The 25030-nt window shown below is 45.5% G+C and overlaps 1 protein-coding gene across 2 annotated transcripts in view; it reads right to left on the bottom strand.

Moving 5' to 3' along the window:
• LOC307092243 (zinc finger protein 560-like) overlaps window positions 1–24941 on the bottom strand; it is a 96849-nt gene extending 71908 nt beyond the window's left edge. The window contains exons 1-10 of one of the 2 annotated variants that reach the window (XM_079759450.1): window positions 21095–24941; window positions 18582–18739; window positions 17001–17099; window positions 16354–16400; window positions 13910–14036; window positions 13000–13046; window positions 11016–11142; window positions 9718–9813; window positions 8068–8116; window positions 451–1748 (exon numbers count right to left, since the gene is read on the bottom strand). In XM_079759450.1, coding sequence (XP_079615576.1) covers window positions 1739–1748; window positions 8068–8116; window positions 9718–9813; window positions 11016–11142; window positions 13000–13046; window positions 13910–14036; window positions 16354–16400; window positions 17001–17099; window positions 18582–18588 — 609 coding nt within the window. In that variant the 5' untranslated portion in view covers window positions 18589–18739; window positions 21095–24941 and the 3' untranslated portion in view covers window positions 451–1738. Of the gene's footprint in view, window positions 1–450; window positions 1749–8067; window positions 8117–9717; window positions 9814–11015; window positions 11143–12999; window positions 13047–13909; window positions 14037–16353; window positions 16401–17000; window positions 17100–18581; window positions 18740–21094 lie in introns of those variants that run through there. The other variant, XM_079759449.1, reaches the window with a different exon arrangement.
• Window positions 24942–25030: the final 89 nt, after the last annotated feature.

The raw sequence follows: 25030 nt of genomic DNA, 5'->3' as shown, positions 1-25030 counted from the left end.
TTTACAACCCTCAGAAGGGTCCCCTCCCACCCCCTTGTTGAACTTCTCTATAAAATGCCTGCACACTGACCACTCCCTCTATCCTGGACCTTCTTCTGGACAGCCATCCCCTCCTACCTGTGATCCCACGAAATCTAGCCTTGGGGGCGAGAGAGGGGGGTCTTCACATCACAGAGGATATGCATATCAATTAGCAGGGAAAAATCAAACTTCTTATAGATGACATAATTGTCTATACAGAAAGACCCAAGGAATCTACACAACAGTTACTTTATTTTAAAAAAAAATTTTTTTTCAGTTACTTTAACTAATATGCAAGTTTGGCAAGAACATAGGATATAAGGTCAACATAAAACAGTCTACTGTATTTCTATATACTACCAATGAACAATTGGAAATTAAAATTTGAAAAATAAGTACTGTTTAATTTGACACCAGAAAACATGGAGAACTTAAGTATAAATCTAATAAAATATGTGTGGGATCATATGCTGAAAACTACAAGTTACTGATGAAAGAACTTAAAGGAGTCCTAAACAACTAGGCAGATATAGTGTGTCTATGATTTAGAAAATTCAATAATGCTAAGATGTCAAATTCATTTCAATCCCAATACAATCCCCAGGGAGGGTTTATTTTTAAAAACCATGAAGCCAATTCTAACTACTACTGAAAATCAAACAAATAAGGCTAGCCCACATAATTTTGAAAAAGATGTAGTTGGCAGACTCATACTTTTGTGCCCTGACTGGGAACAGAACCAGTGGCCTCTAACTGCACTGGATGACACTCAACCAACTGAGCCACACCAGGCAGGGCTGAAACCATAAAATGTTTAGATTTTAAAAAGTAGATAAACTTCTATGTTATTAACCAATGCCACCCCAATGAATTTAATTTTTTAAAAGGAGAAAAATCTTTGTAAACTTGCATTAGGCAGGGTTCTTATATCTGAAACCAAAAGTGCAACCCATGAAAGAAAAAATTAAACTTTATTAAAAAAATGTTTTAACTGCATCTGTGAAAAATAGTTAAAAATACAAATTGCACAGAGGGATAAAAATCTTTGCAAACACCTGACTGACAAAGAACATGTATCCAGAACATACAAAAAAACCTCTAAAAAATCAAGACCAAGAAAATAATTCACAAAAGAAAATAGGATATATGGGAAATCAAGAACAAGTAAAGAAGCCCTGGTGGGTTGCTCAGTGGTTAGAGTGTCAGCCCTTGGACCAAAGGGTCATGGATTCAATTCCCAGTCAAGGGCACATACTTGGGTTGTAGGTTCAATCCACGCCCCATGGGAGAGGCAGCTGATCAATGTGTCTGACATAGATGTTTCTCTATCTCCCTCTCTCCATTCTCTCTAAAAATCAATGGAAAAAAATCCTCATGTGAGGATTAACAACAAAAAAGAACAAGAAAAAAACCCACAAAAGAAAATAGGGTATATGAATAGCAAATATTCACATATAAAGATGCTCATCATAGCAACTTGAAAAATATAACTTAAAACCAAAATTAGATACCACTATAAACTGTAGACAGTGCCTGGGGAAGCACCTGAGCAAAGGTCGTCGGCTGAGTCCAGTGATGTCAGCAAAGTCATGTCCTGGAAACATACCTGGCCAAAGGCAGAAATGTTGTCAGTCCTGACCTTTAGCTCAGGCACCAGGGGGTGGGTGTCATTATCTAAGTTCAGCAAGGTGCCAGGGGCAGACGCAATTATCCGGGCTCAGCCAGGCCTAACAATTACAAGAAGTCACAAGAATGAAGAATTGAAGTTTAATCTTTAAAGCATAACTTTAATATAATTTCCCTGGTATCATACTGTATAGAACAGTGATGGCGAACCTATGACACGCGTGTCATCACTGACACGCGTAGCCATTTCTGATGACACGCGGCCACATGCCGAGGATGAAACATTTGCGACTAGAGTCTTGGAGTTAGTTTTTTCCTCAAAGTGACACACTACCCGAGTTATGCTCAGTTTTTTGGCGAAGTTTGACACACCAAGCTCAAAAGGTTGCTCATCACTGGTATAGAATAAACACGCTACACTAGCTCTGGGTCACTGTCTCTCCATCCGAGAACAGTGTCCCACATGGTCCCAGCTTTACTTAATGTCTCTGTGTCTGTCTCTTTCCTTTTCTCAATCCCCAGTCGACCCTACTCAGGTCTCGTTCACTCTCTAGCCATGCTGAATGCAGCTAAAAACCCCACAATAAAGCAACTGAAATGATAAAAATAAAACTCTGATATGCACTGATGGTGGGAATGCAAAATGTTATGTCCATTTTATTTTATTTTTTAAATTTTTTATTGATTTCAGAGAGAAAGGGAGGGGGAAAGATAGATAGAAACTGATGAGAGGGAATCACTGATCAGTCCTCTCCTGCATGCCCCGCATTGGGCATCGAGCTTGCAACCTGCGCATGTGCCCTTGACTGGAATCGCCCTGGGATCCTTCAGTCCACAGGCCGACACTCTATTTACTGAGCCAAACCAACTATGGCTTGGTATGTCCATTTTAGAAATGTTTGTCAGTTTTTCATAAAGTTAAACATAATCTTACCTACAACCAACAAATAAAACTTATATTGTTACACAAACTTATATGTGAATATTTATAGCTGCTTTCTTCATAATCACAAAAAAACTAGAAACCCAAATGTCCTGGAAGTCATACATAGATAAACAAAGTATGGTATGCCCATATAACAGAATACCACTCAGCAAGAAAAGGAATGACTATTGATACATATATCAAGACTGATGAATCTCAGAAGCATTGTGAAGTGAAAGAAGCCAGACTTCAAAGGTTACACAGAGTATGATTCCATATATATGGCATTCTAGAAAAGGTAACCTACACAAACAGAAAATAAGGCAGTTGTTGCTAAGTAAGTGGATGTTGGGTGTGATGGGAAGAGGGGTTGACTGCAAGAGTGCAAAGGAATTTTGGGGTGTGGGGTGGTGGAACTGTTAAATATCTTGACTGTAGTGGTAATAATCCTATATAATAAAGAGCTAATATGCTAATTAGACCAAACAGCAGAATGACCGTCTGGACAACCTTCCGGACGAAGCTGGGACTACAAAGGGCTGTGAGGGCCCAGCCCCTTGTACGAATTTCATGCATTAGGCCTCTAGTATGATAATAAGCTTCTTCCAAAACACAAATAATTTATATGCAGTAAAATGGAATATTTGATGTGTCAAATATTCCATTTTACTGCATATAAATTATTCCTTAATTTAAAAAAAAGAATGATAGCTTATAAGATTTTCATAGATGCCTTTTATCTCACTGAGGACTTTTTATCATGAAGGAATGTTTAATTTTGTCAAATATTTTCTCTGAATCTATTGAGATGGTCATATATTTGATCAACAGAATCTAGATACAAAAGAGTACATATTGAACATATATGAAGCTCAAGGACAGACATAACTAATCTATGGCACAAAAATCATACTTGTTGCCACTGGAGATCAGATTGACTGAAAATGTATACCAGGAAATATTCTGGTTTAATAGAACTATTGTATACACTAGAGGCCCGGTACACAAGTGAGATTCGTGCACTGGGGGGGCGGGGGTCCCTCAGCCCAGCCTGTGCCCTCTCGCAGTCCAGGACCCCTCGGGGGAGGTCCGCCTGCTGGCTTCTGACATCCCTCTTGCAGTCTGGGGCTCTTGCTCCTTACAACCTGCCTGCAGTGGATGCCGGAGGCTCCTGCCACTGCCACTGCGCTCGCCAACCTGCGCTCGCCAGCCTGCACTCGCCAGCTGTGAGCCTGGCTTCTGGCTGAGCAGCACTCTGGAGGTAGCGCCCTGACCACCAGGGGGCAGCTCCTGTATTGAGCATCTGTCCCCTGATGGTCATTGTGCATCATAGCGACCGGTCATTCCACCATTCAATCGATTTGCATACTATGCTTTTATTATATACGATTGGCCTTGGAGATTACACAAGTGTACACCTTTGTCAAGTCATAAAACTAGAAACTTGGGATTTTTTTTAAAAAAGAAATCTGTATTGTTCATATTATTACAATTGTTCCTCTCCACCACCACCCCCACAGCTCCCCTCCACCTGGTTCCCACACCACCCCATACCCTTACTCACCCCACCCCCACTGTCCTAGTCCATGGGTATACAATTTTTGTCCAGTCTCTTCCTGCACCCCCAAAACCCCCTTCCCCCTGAGAATTGTCAGTCCACTCCCTTTCTATGCCCCAACTCTATTATATTCACCAGTTTATTCTGTTAATCAGATTTTTTATTCACTTGATTTTTAGATTCAATTGTTATGTATTTGTTGTCACTTTGTTGTTCATAATTTTTATCTTTACCTATTTCTTCTTCTTCTTCCTCTTCTTAAAGAATACCCTTCAGCATTTCATATAATACTGGTTTGGTGGTGATGAACTCCTTTAGCTTTTTCTTATCTGTGAAGCTCTTTATCTGACCTTCAATTCTGAATGATAGCTTTGCTGGGTAGAGTAATCTTGGTTGTAGGTTCTTGCTATTCATCACTTTGAATATTTCTTGCCACTCCCGTCTGGCTTGCATAGTTTCTGTTGAGAAGTCAGCTGACAGTTCTATGGGTACTCCCTTATAGGTAACTAACTTGTTTTTCTCTTGCTGCTTTTAATATTCTTTGACTTTTGCCCTTGGCACTTTAATTATGATGTGTCTTGGTGTGGTCCTCTTTGGATTCCTCTTGTTTGGGGTTCTCTGTGCTTCCTAGACTTGTAAGTCTATTTCTTTCACCAGGTGGGGGAAGTTTTCTGTCATTATTTCTTCAAATAGGTTTTCAATATCTTGTCCTCTCTCTTCTGGCACCCCCATAATTCGGATGTTGGTAGGCTTGAAGTTGTCCCAGAAGCTCCTTACACTATTTCATATTTTTGGATTCTTTTTGCTTTTCTGGTTGGGTATTTTTTTTGCTTCTTCATATTTCAAATCTTTGACTTGATTCTTGGGATTCTCTAGTCTGCTATTGGATCTCTGAATATTATTCTTTATTTCAGTCAATGTATGCTTAATTTCTAATTGGTCCTTTTTCATATCCTTGAGGGTCTCACTAAATTTCTCGGAGGTTTCTAGAAGATTCTTGAGTAACCTTATAATTGTGGTTTTGAACTCTATATCCAGTAGTTTGCTTTCCTCCATTTCTTTCGTTTGTGACATATTTGTCTCTGCATTTTGGCTGCTTCCCTGTGTTGATAAAGTGGCTTTGTGTGCTAGGTGTCCTATAGGGCCCAGTAGCTCAGCCTCCCTAATTATCTGAGGTGGACACTCTTGGAGCAAACAGCAATGGCTGCCAGTCAGCCCTGCCTCTGAGAGGTCCCCGGGTCTCTGTTTCCCAAGGCCCCATGCAGGAACAATGATTGCTGGAAACACCTCTACAAGAAAGCCACCTTCACGTTCCTGTCCCGATGCCAGACAGTCTAGTTTCCTCCCTTGTCGCCCGCCCCGCCTTCTCCGCCAGCCCGCCTGCTTTTCCCTTTGCCCCCGGCCCTGCCTTCGCTCCTCCCTTCTCCCCCCCACCCCAGCTTGCTTGCTTCTTCGAAGCTTTACTCCCTTCTGCAGCTCTTGGCTTCTTTCCACGCTGTCTTGATATGCAAATTAGCCACCATCTTTGTTGGGGTGATTTGCATACTCGTCCTGATTGGTTAGTGGGCGTGGCTTGGTTGGTGGGCGTGGCTTGGGTGTAGCGAAGGTGCAGTCAATTTGCATATTTGTCTATTATTAGATAGGATACTGAATGGGAGGTCAACAAAGAGGAATGTACTCTGTTCCTCTTAATCTCTAAGATAAAGCAGGAAGCCAAATTCTCGGTAAATATTTACAGACTTCTGATAAGCTATGAAAGGTCGCTCTTATTCTACTGATCTGCTGACAATAGGAATGTGCCATCAAAACAAGTCAGGGAACATTCTGTGTGGGTAGGGGACCGAGCCTTGTCAGGTCTCCAACAGAGGAGTTTCTAGCATTTCATCTTCGTGTTGTTGGTTAATTTCAGATCAGACCCATCCTTTCTATGCCTCTCTTCTGTGTAATATCTGCTAACTGTCAAGGTTCTGCATGAAGTCCTTATGTCTCCACTCCCATGAGGCTTCTCTGCTGTGGTCACCCAACCACTGCAACATGTTGAGCTCTGGCTGAAGTACTGACTCTTTCAAAAGAAATTTTTGTTTTCTATAATAGGGCTGATCACTGGACTATTTTAGCACCCATTCTGAGGTATGAAAACATGTAATTTTACCGAGCTTCTTTCTTGTATGAGTTCTCTGATGAGGGAAAGTCTTTATCACCCTCATCATCAGCATGAAGCCGCTGATGAATTTTAAGACTTGTGCTCCAACTGAAGCCCTTCCCACACTCCTCACATTTGTACGGCTTTTCTCCAGTGTGGACTCTCTGATGGGCTCGAAGGTATGAGCTCCTACGAAAGAACTTGCCACACCTCTCACATTTATATGGTTTCTCTCCAGTATGGACCCTCTGATGGATATGAAGTTGTGACCCTACACTAAAGCCCTTCCCACACTCCTCACATTTGTACGGCTTTTCTCCAGAGTGGTCTCTCTGATGGGCTTGAAGGTTTGAGCTCCTAGTAAAGAACTTACCACACTTCTCACATTTATATGGTTTCTCTCCAGTATGGACCCTCTGATGGAGATGAAGCTGTGTCCCTACAATAAAGCTCTTCCCACACTCTGCACACTGATACGGTTTCTCTCCCGTGTGGGCTCTCTTATTATGCACTTGAAGACTTGAGGACTGAATGAAGGCCTTCCCACACTTCTCACATTTATAGGGTTTCTCTCCTGTGTGGATTCTACAGTGAACCTTCAATTCTGAACTCCGAATGAAGACCTTCCCACATGTACCGCATTTGTGTGGTTTTTCTCCAGTGTGGCATCTTTGATGGTCTCGAAGATTTGCGGCCTGACTGAAGCCCTTCCCACACTCCTCACATTTATAGGGTTTTTCTCCTGTGTGGATTCTACAGTGAGCCTTCAGTTCTGCACTCCGACGGAAGCCTTTCCCACAGGCATCACACTGATGTGGTTTCTCACCAGTATGGCCTTTTTGATGGTCTAGGAGATTTGAGGCCTGACCAAAGACCTTCCCACACCTCTCACATTTGTATGGTTTCTCTCCAGTGTGGACTCTCTGATGGACTTGAAGTTGTGAGCGTGCAATGAAGCCTTTCCCACACTCCTCACATTTATAGGGTTTCTCTCCTGTGTGGATTCTACAATGAGCGTTAAGGTGTGAGCTACAACGAAAACCCTTGCCACATGCATTGCATTTGTATGGTTTCTCACCCGTGTGCATTAGCTGATGAGCCTGCAGTCGTGAATGCCAAGGGAAGTCCTTCCCACACTCTTCGCATTTGTAAGGTTTCTTTCCCATGTGAACTCTCTGATGGGCTTGAAGATATGCACTCTGACTGAAGCCCACCCCACACTCCTCACATTTATAGGGTTTCTCCGATGTGTGGGTTATCAGAGAAGTTTGACAATGTGAACTCTGCTTAACATTTCTCCCACACTCCTCAAATTTGTGTGGATTTTCTCCTGTAAGAACTCTCTGATGATGATGATGATGAAGATGTGACCTCTGACTAAGACTCTTACATGATGTATCACATTTATACGATTTCTTTCTACTGTGGACTCTCCGATGGGCTTCAAGACTTGAAAACCGATGGAAGGCATTTTCACATTTTTCACATTTATAGGGCTTCTCTCCCGCATCGGCCGTCTTATTAATTTGAGGACAAGAGTCCTGAATAAAACCTTTCTCGCACATCTCTCCTTTGTAGTGTTTTCTTCCACTGTGGACTCTGTGGCGAACCTGAAGATGCGAACTCTGATTAAAGCCTTTACCGAATCCCTCATATCTACAGGGCGCATCACCTTGTTTTTCCAATGGAGAGCCAGTTCCTTGAATGTTTACTGTGGAATCTTGACATCTAGTTAAACCCTTGGTAACCTGTTGCCAGATTTGTGAGTAGAAAAATTCTTCATGTGGCAGATACCTTAATCCAATTTCTTGAATAACCTCCATGATACTTAGACTCTTGTCTCCTAAAAGAATAAAGAGAATTTTGAGATGGGCATGTGGATGCTTTTGTTCAGAAATGTCAAGGTTATATATAAACGTAGGCCAACACCCTGAGGCTTTATGGAACCAGGAGAAAGCTCCATTTTTATTATCATGTTCTCTGATTTACATGATTCTGGGAACCAAGAGATGGTCCACCAGGCTCCCAATCACTACTCTCTAACAAGACACATTTAGGAATTGTACTAGGTTTCAAAGGTGAGCCACAAGTTAGAAATTTGGTGGCTGCAGAGCAAGAAAAATACTTCCTCGATAACTCAACCACCCCAGCAACCTACAACTTCTAATCCTCAGCAGCCAGGGGAGCAGGGTTCTGAGCAAGGCTCTATGGCTCAAGAACAGGCCTTATCTGCTTGGCATGCTGCTATTACCAACCTCGCTGGAGTAGGAATTTTTTTTAAATATATTTTATTGATTTTTTACAGAGAGGAAAGGAGAGGGATAGAGAGTTAGAAACATCGATGAGAGAGAAACATCGATCAGCTGCCTCCTGCACACGCCCTATGGAATCAAGTAAGATAAATAAAAACATATGTTAACATGGTAAGTGCTTAGACACCAACTAAGACAGGGTAAGGGAAGGGAGCGGAGGAAGAAGGGATTATGCACAGAGGGGTCATGGAGGCCTCTCATATGAGGCTAACATTGAGAAAAGCCCTATGTGAGGTAAGGGAGGAGCTGGGACAATGACAGAGGGAAACAGTGCTCCTGACAGAAAGAACAAAAAGAGGGTGACAAGGCGGGAGCACGCTTGGCACAGCCAAGAGCCCAAACCGGATGGAGCAGATGACAAAGGGGAAAGTGACAGGTCACAGTTATAGAGGGATGGGGTGGCGGGGGGGCAGAGCCATGTGGAACACTATACGCCACTTTAAGTACCTGGATTTTACTTTGAATCAGATAAGAAGCTAGTAGAGGTTTTGAGCAGAGGACCGACAAGATCTGACAAACACTCATAAAATCACTTGGAGTAGAGAATTCATTGGAAAAGAGCAAAACAGAAGAGTGAGAGTGATACAGACTGCTGCGGTAATCCACAGATGAGGCCCTGACTCAGACCAGCACCACAGTGGTGGAGGTGACAGTGACTCAGACCAGTGTCTTACTGGTGGAGGTGACAAGAAGCAGGACAGCCCTAGCCGGTTTGGCTCAGTGGACAGAACCATCGGCCTTCGGACTGAAGGGTCCCAGATTCAATTCTGGTCAAGGGCACAGGCCCGGGTTGTGGGCTCGATCCCCAGTAGGGGGCGTGCAGGAGGCAGCCGATCAATGATTCCCTCTCAGCATTGATGCTTGATGTTTCTAGCTCTCTCTCCCTCTCCCTTCCTCTCTGAAATCAATAAAAAAATATTTTTAAAATAGAAGCAGGGCAGAGTTTAAACCCAGGCTGTTTCCAGTTGGTGTGGTGTGACTCTTAGCTTGAATTAACCTTCTAATATTAATTTGGCTCTTTGGGAGTGTGTTTTGTCACCTTTAAAAACATAACCCTGCCCCGAATACAAATGTATTCTGTCCTTAAAAAAAAAAAATAGAAGCAGGACAGGCTGAGTCCCACGGCTCTCACCTGAGGAGCTGCGGCTCTGGGTCGCTGTTCTCATCAGGCAAAGCGTTTCTTCTCTCTCTAACTGGGGGATGACATCTGCTGTGAAGGACAGATGCCCTGTGAAAAGGCAAGGGACAAACATTTAAAATTAATACATTAAAGGCCAAAATTAATTAAAAATGTGACTTCTCACTGGATCACCTTCAGAACGTCAACATTCATGTTTTCCAAACTGTTATGGCCTGCCAGAGAAAATGCATTTGATGCAAAAACCCCAGGACATGTAGACGTTAAGTATAAATTACTGGGGGGAAAATGTTTATTTTTGAATATACTAAAAACTGTAGGACTGTATACTGTAAATGGGTGAACTGTATGATACGTAGGGTATGTGTATATAAATTACATCTCTATAAAACTGTTAAAATGTAAAAAAAAAAGTTTATCTTCATCACACCCTCTCCACCATTTCTCATCCCATTCTCGGCACAGGCTACAGATTTCACTGCCGTGGGCAGTGACTGCCAGGGGCTCTGATATTTTCTACCCCATTTTATTTCACTGAAAAGTGCTGGTTCAGCCCTAGCCAGTTTGGCTCAGTGGATAGAGCGTCGGCCCTGGGACTGAACGATTCCGGATAAGGGCACGTACTTCAGTTGCAGGCTCGATCCCCAGCCCTGGTCTGGCCGAATGCAGGAGGCAATCAGTCGATGTGTCTCTCTCACATCGATGTTTCTCTCTCTCTGTCTCTCCCCCTCACTTCTACTCTCTCTAAAAAGCAATGGAAAAATATCCTCGGATTAACAAAACTGCTGGTTCGATTTCCTAGATGGGTGTCATGGCCCACGAATTGGACATGATCACAATTTGAGAAAGGCCAAAAACATGTTAACAGCCACACTGCCAATTTATAGTTCATTTACAAAACACACTTTAGCTGGAGGAACACCAGAAAGAAGCCATTGCCGTGTCTCCCGCTGCTTAGAAAACTGGCACCTTAGCCGGTTTGGCTCAGTGGATAGAGCATTGGCCTGTGAACTAAAGGGTCCTAAGTTCGATTCCGGTCAAGGGCACATGCCCAGGTTGTGTGCTCGATGGCCAGTGGGGGGAGTGCAGGAGGCAGCCGATCAATGATTCTCTCTCATCACCGATGTTTCTATCTCTCTCTCCCTCTCCCTTCTTCTCTGAAATCAATAAAAATATATTTTAAAAAAAGAAAAGAAAACTGGCAACCAGCTACAGGGCTCCAAAGCCCCACACATCAAAGGACACAAACAGCGCAGAAGGCTCAAGTCCAGTCACAGAGCGCCTGTCCTCACCCACTGAGACCAGGTTCCGGAAGTTCTCCAGCATCACGTCTCGGTACAGCTTCCTCTGGGCAGCGTCCAGCAGCCCCAGCTCCTCCTCGGTAAAGGCCACAGCCACGTCCTTGAACGTCACCGCCTCCTACAGCACCAAACACAGGTGACCTCAATCCATAAGCAGTCTCACGGGAGAGGGGCAGCATTGAAAGGAGTTCTGTGCATCTTACAGCAATTCAGTGAAGTCTGGCCCAGGGGTATGTGAATCTGAGGTACAAGAAACCTCTGGATTTGCTTATTCTCCTTCGGTAACGGAATGTTGTTTGTCTGGCTGCTGCCTTCCAGGACAAACACAAAACTTTCCACTTCTTTATCCAACTCTTTCCAAATCGCAGATGGACTTCCAAGGATCTTCCACGTTGCTCCAGGATTTTTCCCTGAGCACTAAAGATTTCAACAAAAGCACCTCCCTGGTACTCATTTTTTATTTCATTTATTTATTATTCATTTATTTTCTTTCTTTAATGACTAAGGTATTACATATGTGTCTTGACCCCCCATTACCCCTCCCACGCCCCCATACTCACTTTTGAACATTCCCGCAGGGGGGGCCAGGGTTTGGGGGGCACGAAGTTCAGGGTTTCCAGCAAGCAGGAAGGGCTTTGTGGTTGGTCCCCGATTCAGCCAGGGTCTTCCTGGCCGTGGGTCAGGTCCACCTCGGGCCCCCACCTTGCACCCCACTGGTTGATTCTTATATGTGCCTTGACCGGGAATCAAATCCACAACCTTGGCGTATCAGGATGATGCTCTAACCAACTGAACTGCCTGGTCGGGGCCAACAAATGTGTTAAAATCACTGGTAATCTGATCAGTAAAATACAATTTATTTTGGTTATTTGCACTTATATAATTAATAAGCGCATCTTATTTTCATATATTTACTAGTCATATTTAGTTTTTCTTTAGTACCTGCCTGTTAATGTTCTTTGCTCAGATTCTGATTGGGATTTTTTATCTTATGACTGTTAAATTTCTATTGGAGATTTTAAGTTTTGCTTCTTTATTGTATGCTTTATAAATATTTCCACCCACATTTTACTATTAGTCTTGTATAGCGTTGAGTACAGCATGATTTTTCATCCTTTACTGACTTATTTGGCCAGGTCATTCTTCATTGTAAGGGCTGTTCTGTGCGTTGTAGGATGATTAGCAGAATCCTTACCTTCTGCACACGAGATACCAGTAGCTGTCCTCAAGTGATGCACCAAAATGTGTCCAGGTGTTCACTGGAGGCAAAATTGCCCCGATTAAGAATCGCTGGCATACAGTTTTGTCTTAATTTTTTATATGGACACTGTGTCCGGCACTGGACTGTAGCATATCCAGGTGCAACAGAAATCGGAGAGAAGATGGGGCCACTGAAGAGTGAGCAGGGACAGGCCGTATCATTTGAGGTGTTTTCTACCCGCCAGCATGACCAGGCACCACACACAGGGCTAAGTCTCTGGTGGGGAATTCTTTCCCTTGTCTCTCTGTCTTTATCCAAGTAAAATTCTAGGAGTCTTTTTGCATCATTTGGATCTTTGCTTTCCTGTGTGAACTTAAACAGTTTTCTGAAATTTTTAAATCCTGTTTCTTTGTAGTAAAGGAACAGATGAGTCGTGGCCAGGTGGCTCAGTTGCTTAGAGTATCATCCCACACACCAAAAGGTTGAGGGTTCGATTTTCAGTCAGGGCACATACCAAGGTTGCGGGTTCAATCCCCGGTCAGGGCATGTATGGAGGAAACCCGTCCATGTTCCTCTCTCCCATCAATGTTTCTCTCTCTCTCTCTGGTAGAAATTAACCTACACTAAAATAAAAAGTAGTGATGATCTGACACATAAAAGGGCCCTGAATGCCTACTTTTCTCTTTAATCCTTCCAAGAGAAAGACACAGCCTGTGTCTAATCATTGAGAAATGAGATGACAATTTAAAACCTAGACAGGCAAGCCCAACTCACCTTGAACTTGGCCATTCTGTCCTCCTCCTTCTCGGGAAGGGCTGAGTCTTGGGAAGGCACACGGGGGAAGAAGGAGAAAAACATTAGATTCTGGCCAAGGATGTCACTAACCCATATGGCTGCTTTATGTGAACCCCCCCCCGCCACACACACACCCTGTGAGCACACCCCACTGAGCCTGGTGCCCTGAGGAGCAGAGGGCAGACTGCGTTCCAGACACCTTTGGCCAAGAGCCCCCGCACAGTGAACCACTGCCCAACCACACACGGTGGCCCTAATGCAAGTTCATGCAGCCCTCAGGGGACGATTCTAATTCTGGGAGAGTGGACATTGAGGGTAGAGGACACAGGTCAGGGAAGGAATCCCTGGGGCCAAATGACACTGCTACTTAGTAGCTGTGAAATCCTGAGCAAATTAGTACTATCTTCATGCCTTAATTCTCTCATCTGTAAAACGGAGGGATTTACAGTGCCTATCACATAGGGCTGTTGTAAGAATAAAGTGGCAGGCAGGAGGCTCAGAGAACACCTTCAGGGCACCTTACTAGTAGCAGCGGAAAAGCAAGTAACATATGCCTGTCTGGCGTGGCTTGGGGGTTGAGCATCGACTTATGAACCGGGAGGTCGTGGTTCGATTCCCAGTCAGGGCACTTGCCTGGGTTGCTAGCTCCATCCCCAGTGTGGGGTGTGCGGGAGGCGGCTGGTCAATGGTTCTCATCATTGATGTTTGCTGTTTCTATCTCTCTCTCCCTCTCCCTTCCTCTCTGAAATCAATAAAAATACATTTTAAAAAAACTTTTAAAAAAAGAAAAGAAAACTGGCAACCAGCTACAGAGCTCCAAAGCCCCACACATCAAAGGACACAAACAGCCCAGAAGGCTCAAGTCCAGTCACAGAGCGCCTGTCCTCACCCACTGAGACCAGGTTCCGGAAGTTCTCCAGCATCACGTCTCGGTACAGCTTCCTCTGGGCAGCGTCCAGCAGCCCCAGCTCCTCCTCCGTGAAGATCACAGCCACGTCCTTGAACGTCACCGCCTCCTACAGCACCAAACACAGGTGACCTCAATCCATAAGCAGTCTCACGGGAAGGGGGCAGCATTGAAAGGAGTTCTGTGTATCTTACAGCAATTCAGTGAAGTCTGGCCCAGGGGTATGTGAATCTGAGGTACAAGAAACCTCTGGATTTGCTTATTCTCCTTCGGTAACGGAATGTTGTTTGTCTGGCTGCTGCCTTCCAGGACAAACACAAAACTTTCCACTTCTTTATCAAACTCTTTCCAAATCGCAGATGGACTTCCAAGGATCTTCCACTTTGCTCCAGGATTTTTCCCCTGAGCACTAAAGATTTCAACAAATGCACCTCCCTGATACTCATTTTTTATTTCATTTATTTATTATTTATTTTTTCTTTAATGACTAAGGTATTACATATGTGTCTTGACCCCCCATTGCCCCTCCCATGCGCCCCCCCATGCCCCCATACTCACTTTTGAACATTCCCGCAGGGGGGCCAGTGTTTGGGGGGCACGAAGTTCAGGGTTTCCAGCAAGCAGGAAGGGCTTTGTGGTTGGTCCCCGATTCAGCCAGGGTCTTCCTGGCCGTGGGTCAGGTCCACCTCGGGCCCCCACCTTGCACCCCACTGGTTGATTCTTATATGTGCCTTGACGGGGAATCAAACCCACAACCTTGGCGTATCAGGACGATGCTCTAACCAACTGAACTGCCTGGTCGGGGCCAACAAATGTGTTAAAATCATTGGTAATCTGATCAGTAAAATACAATGTATTTTGGTTATTTGCACTTATATGATAATTAATAAGCGCATCATATTTTCATATATTTACTGGTCATCTTTACGTTTTCTTTAGTACCTGCCTGTTAATGTTCTTTGCTCAGACTCTGATTGGGATTTTTTATCTTATGACTGTAAAACTTCTATTGGAGATTTTAAGTTTTGTTTTCTTTATCGTATGCTTTATAAATAGTTCCACCCACATTTTACTATTAGTCTTGTATAGCATTGAGCACAACATGATTTTTCATCCTTGACTTTACTGACGTATTTGGCCAGGTCACTCTTCATTGTGGGGGCTGTCCTGTGCCTTGTAGGATGATTAGCAGAATCCTTACCTTCTGCACACGAGATACCAGTAGCTGTCCTCAAGTGATGACACCAAAATGTGTCCAGGTGTTCAATGGAGGCAAAATTGCCCCTGATTAAGAATCGCTGGTATACAGTTTTGTCTTAATTTTTATATGGACACTGTGTGCGGCACTGGACTGCAGCATATCCAGGTGCAACAGAAATCGGAGAGAAGATGGGGCCACTGAAGAGTGAGCAGGGACAGGCGTATCATTTGAGGTGTTTTCTACCCGCCAGCATGACCAGGCACCACACACACAGGGCTAAGTCTCTGGTGGGGAATCCTTTCCCTTGTCTCTCTGTCTTTACCCAAGTAAATTCTAGGAGTCTTTTTGCATCAGTTGGGTCTTTGCTTTCCTGTGTGAACTTAAACAGTTTTCTGAAATTTTTTAATCCTGTTTCTTTGTAATAAAATTACAGATGAGTCGTGGCCAGGTGGCTCAGTTGCTTAAGAGTGTCATCCCACACACCAAAAGGTTGAGTGTCGGAAGCCGCCCATTGCCTTCACTAGCAGAGGTGTGGACAAGGAACCCGGAAGGCCGGTCAACCTTGAAGCTCTGAAAGGTCAGAGCCAACCACCCACTGTCTAGTTGAGACCATGGTAGCTAAAGCAACCTCCACCTTTTAATCTTACATAAACCCTTGCTGATTGGCTATTACTGGAATTGCCTGCCTAGAGCTGTGGGTGGATCCCAAAGTCCTAATAAAAGGGATCGCAAGGCCAGAGCAAGGCGAAGTCCTCCCCCTCGAGTTGGGCTCCCGCCTGGCCCCCAATATTTCCAAATTCATATTTTCTAGTCTCTTTCATTTGCGTGTGGCCTCCTCCAGAGCCCAAACCCTGAACCTGAACCCTGAACCACGAGGGATGTGAAAGGGGTTCACTACAAACTGGAGCCCAACGTGCGGCGTGGGCTACTACAGTTGAGGGTTCGATTTTCAGTCAGGGCACATACCTAAGTTGCGGGTTCAATCCCCGGTAAGGGCATATATGGAGGAAACCCGTCCATGTTCCTCTCTCCCATCAATGTTTCTCTCTCTCTCTCTGGTAGAAATTAACCTACACTAAAATAAAATTAGTGATGATCTGACACATAAAAGGGCCCTGAATGCCTACTTTTCTCTTTAATCCTTCCAAGAGAAAGACACAGCCTGTGTCTAATCATTGAGAAATGAGATGACAATTTAAAACCTAGACAGGCAAGCCCAACTCACCTTGAACTTGGCCATTCTGTCCTCCTCCTTCTCGGGAAGGGCTGAGTCTTGGGAAGGCACACGGGGGAAGAAGGAAAAAAACATTAGATTCTGGCCAAGGATGTCACTAACCCATATGGCTGCTTTATGTGAACCCCACACACACACACCCTGTGAGCACACCCCACTGAGCCTGGTGCCCTGAGGAGCAGAGGGCAGACTGCGTTCCAGACACCTTCGGCCAAGAGCCCCCGCACAGTGAACCACTGCCCAACCACACCGGTGGCCCTAATGCAAGTTCATGCAGCCCTCAGGGGACGATTCTAATTCTGGGAGAGTGGACATTGAGGGTAGAGGACACAGGTCAGGGAAGTAATCCTTGGGGCCAAATGACACTGCTACTTAGTAGCTGTGAAATCCTGAGCAAATTAGTACTATCTTCATGCCTTAATTCTCTCATCTGTAAAACGGAGGGATTTACAGTGCCTATTGAATAGGGTTGTTGTAAGAATAAAGTGGCAGGCAGGAGGCTCAGAGAACACTTTCAGGGCACCTTACTAGTAGCAGCGGAAAAGCAAGTAACATATGCCTGTCTGGCGTGGCTCGGGGGTTGAGCGTCGACCTATGAACCGGGAGGTTGTGGTTCTATTCCCAGTCAGGGCACTTGCCTGGGTTGCTAGCTCCATCCCCAGTGTGGGGTGTGCGGGAGGCGGCTGGTCGATGGTTCTCTCTCATCATTAATGTTTCAATCACTCTCTCCTTCCTCTCTGAAATCAATAGAATATATATTTTTAAAATAATAAAAAATAAAATATATATTTGCACATATATTAAAAAAGAAAGAAAGAAAAAGAAATGCAAATGGGGGGGGGGGTTGATGACAAATATGTGATACCTTCATCAATAAAGTAATTTAAAAAAAAAAAGAAGAAAGAAAAAGAAAAGCAGGCGAAACCGGTTTGGCTCAGTGGATAGAGCATCGGCCTGTGGACTGAAGGGTCCCAGGTTTGATTCCGGTCAAGGGCATGTACCTTGGTTGTGGGCACATCCCCAGTAGGGGGTGTGCAAGAGGCAGCTAATCGATGTTTCTAACTCTCTATCCCTCTCTCTTCCTCTCTGTAAAAAATCAATAAAATATATTAAAAAAAAAAAAAAAGAAAGAAAGAAAAGCAAGTAACATAAAACCGGTCTCATAAATGGTTCCTGTCAGTGGAGCCTTCAGAGGTGGTTGTTCTGTCATGTGACTTTCATATGACCTCTGAAATATGTTATTCTTTCTTGCTTTCGCATACTTAATTTGCCTTTGCAAAAATATTTAAGAGTAGACACTTTCTTCCTGTATAAAATATACATAAGAAAATTTACTATTTAACTATTTTAGGTATATAGTTCATTAAGTGCATTCATATTGTTGTGCAACCATCACCACCATCCATCTGTAGGAATTGTTCACCATCCCAAACTGAAACTCTGTACCCATTAAACAATAACTCTTCATCCCCCCTCCCCTCAGCCTCTGCTCAACACTATTCTTTCTCTATGAATCTGACTATACAGATGACTGTTTTTTTAAAGCTAATAAGTCCTGCCCTAGCAGGTGTGGCTCAGTTGGCTGGAGCGCCATCCTGTACACCAAAAGGTTGTGAGTTTGATCCCAGGTCGTGTCACTCACAGGAGTCAAAGGATCAATGTTTCTCTCTCACATCAATGTTTCTCTCTTTCTCTTTCCCTCTCTCTAAAATAATAACTAAAAAAAAAAAAAAACCCGAAAATAAAAAACCTAAAGACAACAACATCCTTGGGTGAGGATTTATAAAAATAAGCTATTAACTCCTTTCCAAATTTACTTTGTTAACAGCAGGGTCTTTAAAAAACTATCATGGAGGTGAGGAGAAATGAAAAACCTGTGATGCCGCAGGATTTATCTAACCATAAGCCTGGTGATCAATATGTCATTTAAATGAACATGCTACAGTGATCAGAGTAATGATAAAAACAACAAAAATGGCAATATTTAACATGAAATAAGCACCAAGGACATGGTAGGGACCTGGAGAAGCATCTGGCATGCATTGTTTCATCAAGGTACCTGTGAAGAACCTACTGCTGTACCAGGCATGTGACCTTGCTCCAATCGCTGACCCCTCTGTGCCTATTCTCAGCTGTAATACGGAGATAACGGAATGTCAGGCACAGGATTCTTGTGGGGAATAAATGAGCTAATCCATGCACTGCCCTTGGCACAGTACCTGGCATGGTAGGAAGTTCTCAGGAAGTGATGATGATGACCGCTGTTCTCATTTCACAGGTAAGGAAGCTGAGGTGCAGTGAGGTCAAGAGGCAGGTGGGCCCTGAATCCAGCTCTCACATCAGAGCCAGTTTTCTAGATCTTGTCTCTTGGTTGCCCCTTAAAGACAAAAATAAGCAGATGGGAGTTTAAGGGCTCAAGGGAAGAGACGTGAGGGCTTGAGAGCTTGGGATAAAGGTCAGACAGAAACGGGAGAGGACCTGCAGCCAAAGAAGCTGCTGAGGGAGAAGAGAACAGAGTTGTGAAGGGTGTAGGCTCTGGCATCAGACCACTGGTGTTTGAATACTGGCATCTCCCACTTGCTAGCACTTGGTGCTAGTACCATGTGCTTCAAGAAGGCAACAGTGACTTATACATGCCCTGGAGGCAAATCCTCAGAGAGAAAAGGGAGGCTTCCATTTAGACCAGGGCTGTTCCAACAGAAATAAAACACAACTACCTGTGTCATTTAAATGTTTAGTAAACACATTGACTTAGGGTGGTGAACACACAGGACACGATACAGATGATGTACTATAGAATTGTACCCCTGAAACCTATATAATTTTTTTAAATATATTTTATTGATTTTTTACAGAGAGGAAGGGAGAGGGATAGAGAGCCAGAAACATCGATGAGAGAGAAACATCGATCAGTTGCCTCCTGCACAGCCCCCACTGGGGATGTGCCCGCAACCAAGGTACATGCCCTTGAGCGGAATCGAACCCGGGAACCTCCAGTCCGCAGGCTGACGCTCTATCCACTGAGCCAAACCAGTCAGGGCTGAAACCTATATAATTTTATTAACCAATGTCACCTCAATAAATATTGGGGGTAATGACAATAATAACCACCGCCCCGTAAAACTGCATAGGAAGGTTAGTCAGTCTAAGTGACTACACAGAAGGCATTTGGAACTGAGTCCGGCAGCTTAAACCTTCAATAGAAGTTACCCACATGGCTGCTTTACAGGAAGGAGTCAGGGAACCCCTTCCTCGGGTGGCTGCAGCCGCACGCAGCCCGATGAGCAGACACCACTCAGCCCTTCCTCCCAGAGCCCTCCCTGCACAGTGAGTGTCCCGCCCAGCCACACACGGGGCCCTAATACAAGATCTCCTGTAGCTCTCAGGAAGAATCTGAGTCGAGATTGAGAGTAAAATGCCCAGGTTACGAGATCATCACTAGTTAATCACTGTTTAAGTGTTTATTAGTTAATCATTATTAGTCATCTGATTTCAGACAGAAGAACCCTGGTATGGTAAGGGGAACGTAAACCTTTCCTCATCTTGGAAGAAATGCCCTTGGACTTTGTAACTCACTTTGCTCTGGCCTCTATTTGCCTGGTGACTTCTGCTCAGTAAGAGTGCTTTACAGGGAGACCTTTCCATGACCTCTTTGCGGGGGAGGCTAATTAGCAGGTCAACTCTCTCCCTTGTGAGTGCTTACTCGGGGCCGTCTGTCCCAAGCACCTGAAACAGCACCCGTGACAGAGTAACTGCTCGCAGACACTCGGAGCCAGCGTCAGAGCCTGCCATCGGGCAGAGGCACGTGGAGAGACTAGATTAAACGGCCCAAGGATTGAGCTGTAGAATCTGAGGCTGATCCCAGCTGGGAGGATTTGGAGAGCAGGGGTTCTTTTTCTAAGGTTATCCTCTAGGTCAGCGGTTGCCAACCTTTCGGACCTCACGGACCACCAGAGTTCCGCAGACCACCGGTTGGCGACCGCTGCTCTAGGTCTTTCACAATATTTGCTGTCCTTGGGCAAGATCGAGGTCATCTTTGGAAGGAAAAGAGCCTCTGGATTTTTAAAAATGCCATTTTCGGAAGGTGCTTTCTGTTCTTCAGAGTCAGTGCCTTCATGGAATCCTGTTGCAAAATCCACAGAATGTGTCCATCAAAATATCGAGAACAAGTATTTCACTGCCTGCGTAATTCTTCATTAAATAAATATGTTTGTTAAGTCAACGAACACTTGTGTGGAAACCTTATTGAGAGGATAGTTACCCGGTCTCCACTTGCTCACAGTCCAGTGGTGAGGAAACCAGCACTTGTGCTACACGTGGCAAGGAGCAGAGTAGTGACCAGGGTCCTCTGGAGGCACAGGGTCCGGGCCTTGAGGCTCACACTTGATTGGAGGGGGCTCTATGTACAGGTGGCTTGGTCTGAGCCCTGGGGATGACTGAGCTCTACTAGCCAAAGAGAAATAGAACCCCTGGAAAACTGCAAGAGAACAAATGCGACCAAGTAAGTGAGGACAAACAGGAGGCAGAAGATGGCAGGAATGCAGGGTTCAAACCAGGGCCTTGTGAAGACTAAATGTGTTAATTTTTATAAAACCCTCATAATGATACTTAGCACTCAATGTTTAACTACTACGACCAGTACTCATGCGCCGCACATGTTCTACATGTCACAGTTAGTTAAACAATAACCGAACACCTCCGTAACAGAAACATCTACGAATGAATAAAATACCTTCTTCCATTCAAAACAGAAAAGGAAGAGGATGCTCCATCCTGTCGCGGTGGAACTCCGCTGCCGGGAGCCCTGGGCTCACTCCCCTCCAGTCTACTGCCCCCTCTCGGAAGTCAGGGCAGGGCAGGGGAGGAGGCTGGCAGACACCTCGATCCTGCCTGATCCGGGGAAAAATCAGAGGATATCCGTGACTCACTCCTGAAAGAACGGGTCATAAGTAGCACAGGCATCGCCTCCATTTCTGCGGGGATCAGAACGAGCTAGCGGCCCTTGGAGGAATTCCAGAGAAAGGGCTATTTTCTTGATTATTACAATACTAGTATTAACAGCTAACACCTTGCCAGACAGACGCCTGAGCTGTTCAAAACATTTCACTTGCACAATGCCATTAGTTCTCAAAACAAATAAGGCTCATACTATATCGAAGGGAAACTGAGGCACCGGGAAATTAAAGTTCTCATCCAATGTTTGTGGCTAGAAAGTAACAGAGTGTGGAAGGGGTGGGAAAGGCGGGGTAGCCCGGGAGACACGCACACCCTGCGGGATCCCGGTCCTCCCCTAACCCGGGTACTCGCGAAACGCCCCCCAAAGCAGGGGCCCAGCCCAGGGGAAGGCAGGCGGCAGCCGCGCCCCTCAAACCCGCTCTCGGCCTCTCACCGCGGCTTTTCCTCCCCGTGACGGAGGGCCGGGCGGCTGATCCTGTGATCAGGTCAGAAAAGTTGAAAGAGGCTGCGGGACCCGGGGCTCACTCACCTCCCGGAGAAACCGAGGCCACGAGCTCAGCCTTCTGCAGCGGAAGTGAGCTCACGGACTACATTTCCCAGCATCCCTGCTGCCCCGCCCCCTTGGGGCGATAGGGCGGGCTCCAACACCGGCGGCCTGATTCAATTCCCAGAAAGAAGCTGGATTCATAACCTTGCCCTCTGGTAACCCAGATGCCTCCATACATGCATAATAACACTTGATTAAACCTCCCTACTTCCCCGCCAGAGCAAGGAACATGTCTGCGCTTTCCCAGAGCGGAAGTGCTGCAATCACAGGAGGCATCTGGCCTACACATCCCAGAATCTTCTTTAGGGCCGAGCTTCCCTCCAGCTGAAATTTTCTTTTCTTAAAAAGAAAAAGAATTAAATGTATTTTTATTGGTTCCAGAGAGGGAGGGAGAGGGAGAGAGAGAGAGAGAGAAACATCAATGATGAGAGAAAATCATTGATTGGCACTCCCCCCTGGAGATGTAGTCCACAACCTCTGACCTGGAATTGAACCCATGACCTTTCCTTTCACAAGGCAATGGTCTAACCACTAAAAAACACGGGCCAAGGCTGCCACACATTCTTTTCATTTTTAAAAATCTTTATTGTTGGCCTAGCTGGTTTGGCTCAATGGATAGAGCGTTGGCCTGTGGACGGAAGTGTCCCAGTTCGATTGTAGTCAAGGGCACACACCTGGGTTGCAGGCTGGATCCCTGCTCCTGGTCAGGTTGTGTGCAGGAGACAACCAATTGATATGAGACATTGATGTTTCTCTTTGTGTGTCTCCCCCTCCTTTCCACTCTCTCTAAAAAAAAAATCAATGAAAAAATATTCTGGGGGGAGGGGGGGTAATGGGGAGATGAGGACACATATGTAATACCTTAATCAATAAAGAAATTTTATAAAATTCTCAGGTGTGCATTAACAAAAAAAGAATCTTAAAAGCAGCAATATAAAAGCAGTTATTTATTTACAAGGGAGCTCCTGTAAGACTGTCAGTTGATTTCTCAACAGACACTTTGCAAGCCGGAAGGAATTGGCAAGAAATGTTCAAAATGATGAAAAGCAAGGACTTATAACCTAGATTATTCTACCCAGCAAAGCTATCATTCAGGGTTGAAGGACAGATCAAGAGCTTCCCAGAAAATAAAAAGCTAAAGGAGTTCATCACCACCAAACCAGTATTACAAGAAATGTTAAAGGATCTCTTTTTTTAAATCCTCACCCAAGGATATTTTCCCATTGATTTTAGAGAGAGTGGAAGAGAGAGGGAAAGACAGAAATATCGATGGGAGAGAAACACATAACCTGGCTGCCTCCTGCACATGCTCTGACCAGGGCCTGAACTGGGGAGGAGCCTGCAACTGAGGTAAGTGCCCTTGACCAGAATCAAACCTAGGACCCTTTGGTCTGCAGGCTGATGCTCTATCCACTGAACGAAACTGGCTAGAGCAAAGAGTCTTTTTTAAGAAGAAGAAGAAAAGATAAAAAAACATGAATAAGCCCTAGCTGGTTTTGTTCAGTGGATAGAGCATGAGCTCTCGAACTGAAGAGTACTGGGTTCAATTCCAGTCAAGGGCACATACCTTGGTTGCAGGCTCAATCCTGTCCTGGTCAGAGTGCGTGCATGATGCAACTAACTGATGTGTCTCTCTCACATCAGTGTTTCTCTCTGTGTGTCTCTCCCTCTCCCCAGGAAACCAGGGCTCGCATGCTTGGGAAGCCCCCGCACTCAGGTTCCAGGCACCCATGAGGAGCCTGCCCCACACCCACGCAGCCTCTTCCCGGTGAGCCGGGCTGCAGCCGCCTGGATGGCAGGGGCCAGTTGGGCTCCCCGTGGGTTCACGCAGGAACCAGTCTGCAAGGCCAACTGGGAGAGTGTGTGCTCCCTGTCCAGCTTCCATGTGGTGCCACTGGGCAGCCCAGAGGCCCATGCTGCACTCCAGCCCGCAGCGTCTAGCCACGCTCACTGCATCTCTGTGTGGGGACTCAGGTGCTGTGACTTAGGCGGGGGGGCATGTGGAGCAGGGAGGAGGTGCTGCCCAGGGCCCACAGTTCAGCTGGGACCTGCCCTTCCATACCAGACGCTCATGTTTCAATTGCCGGGCAGGCCTAGGGACCACTACCGTGCACGAATTTCATGCACTGGGCCTCTGCAAAAGGACAGACTACTCTAGTAGTCAATAACCTATAATAATAAAAAGGTAATATGCTAATTAGACCGGACGTCCTTCCTGACAAAGCCAGGGCCAAGGGGAAGCCAGCCTAGGTCCCGGATGCCTGCTGGCGGCCAGAGGAGGAAAGCCTGAGTCCCAAGTGCTGGAGGGAAGCCAGTGCCGGCAGCTGGGGGAAAGCCTACTCTTGCACAGATTTTTGTGCATTGGGCCTCTATTCCTATCTAATAAAAGAGTAATATGCAAATTGACAGTCACTCCAACACAAGATAGCCACCCCCGTGTGGTCAAGGATGGCTGCCACAAGATGGCCGGCAGGGGAGGGCAGTTGTGGGCAATCAGGCCAGCAGGGGAGGGCAGTTGTGGGGGACCAGGCCTGCAGGGGAGTTCAGTTGGGGGGGGGGGGGTTCAGGCCTGCAAGGGAGTGCAGTTGGGGGCAACCAGGCCTGCAGGGGAGGACAGTTGGGGGTGGCCATCCTGTAAGGGAGAGTAGTTGGGGGACCAGGCCTGCAGGGGAGGGCAGTTGGGGGTGACCAGGTTGGCAGGGGAGGGCAGTTAGGGGCAATCGGGCAGGCAGGGGAGCAGTAGGCATCAATCAGACTGGCAGGGGAGTGGTTAGGGGGTGATCAGGCTGGCAGGCAGAAGCAGTTAGGGGCAATCTGACAGGAAAGCGGTTGGGAGCCAGCAGTCCTGGATTGTGAGAGGGATCCCAGAATGGAGAGGGTGCAGGCTGGGCTGAGAGACACTCCTCCCCCCGCTACCCTGTGCACGAATTTCGTGCACCAGGCCTCTAGTATTGTAATAAGTATGTATCATGTCATATATGTACTAGAGTTATCAGGGTGACCACTTAGTAAGTTATACAATGTCTAATTACTGAATTGTACACCTAAAGCTAATACAATATTATATGTCACCTGAAATTAAAAAATATATTTAAAGTAAAAAAAAAAAAGAGGTATTCCTTTGGGCAGTGTGGAGGAAAGGCATAAATCCTCTTCAGATTCATC

Source organism: Cnephaeus nilssonii (assembly GCF_951640355.1).
Source record: "Cnephaeus nilssonii genome assembly, chromosome: 20".
Taxonomy (NCBI): domain Eukaryota; kingdom Metazoa; phylum Chordata; class Mammalia; order Chiroptera; family Vespertilionidae; genus Cnephaeus; species Cnephaeus nilssonii.
This window is presented reverse-complemented; position numbering and strand designations above follow the sequence as displayed.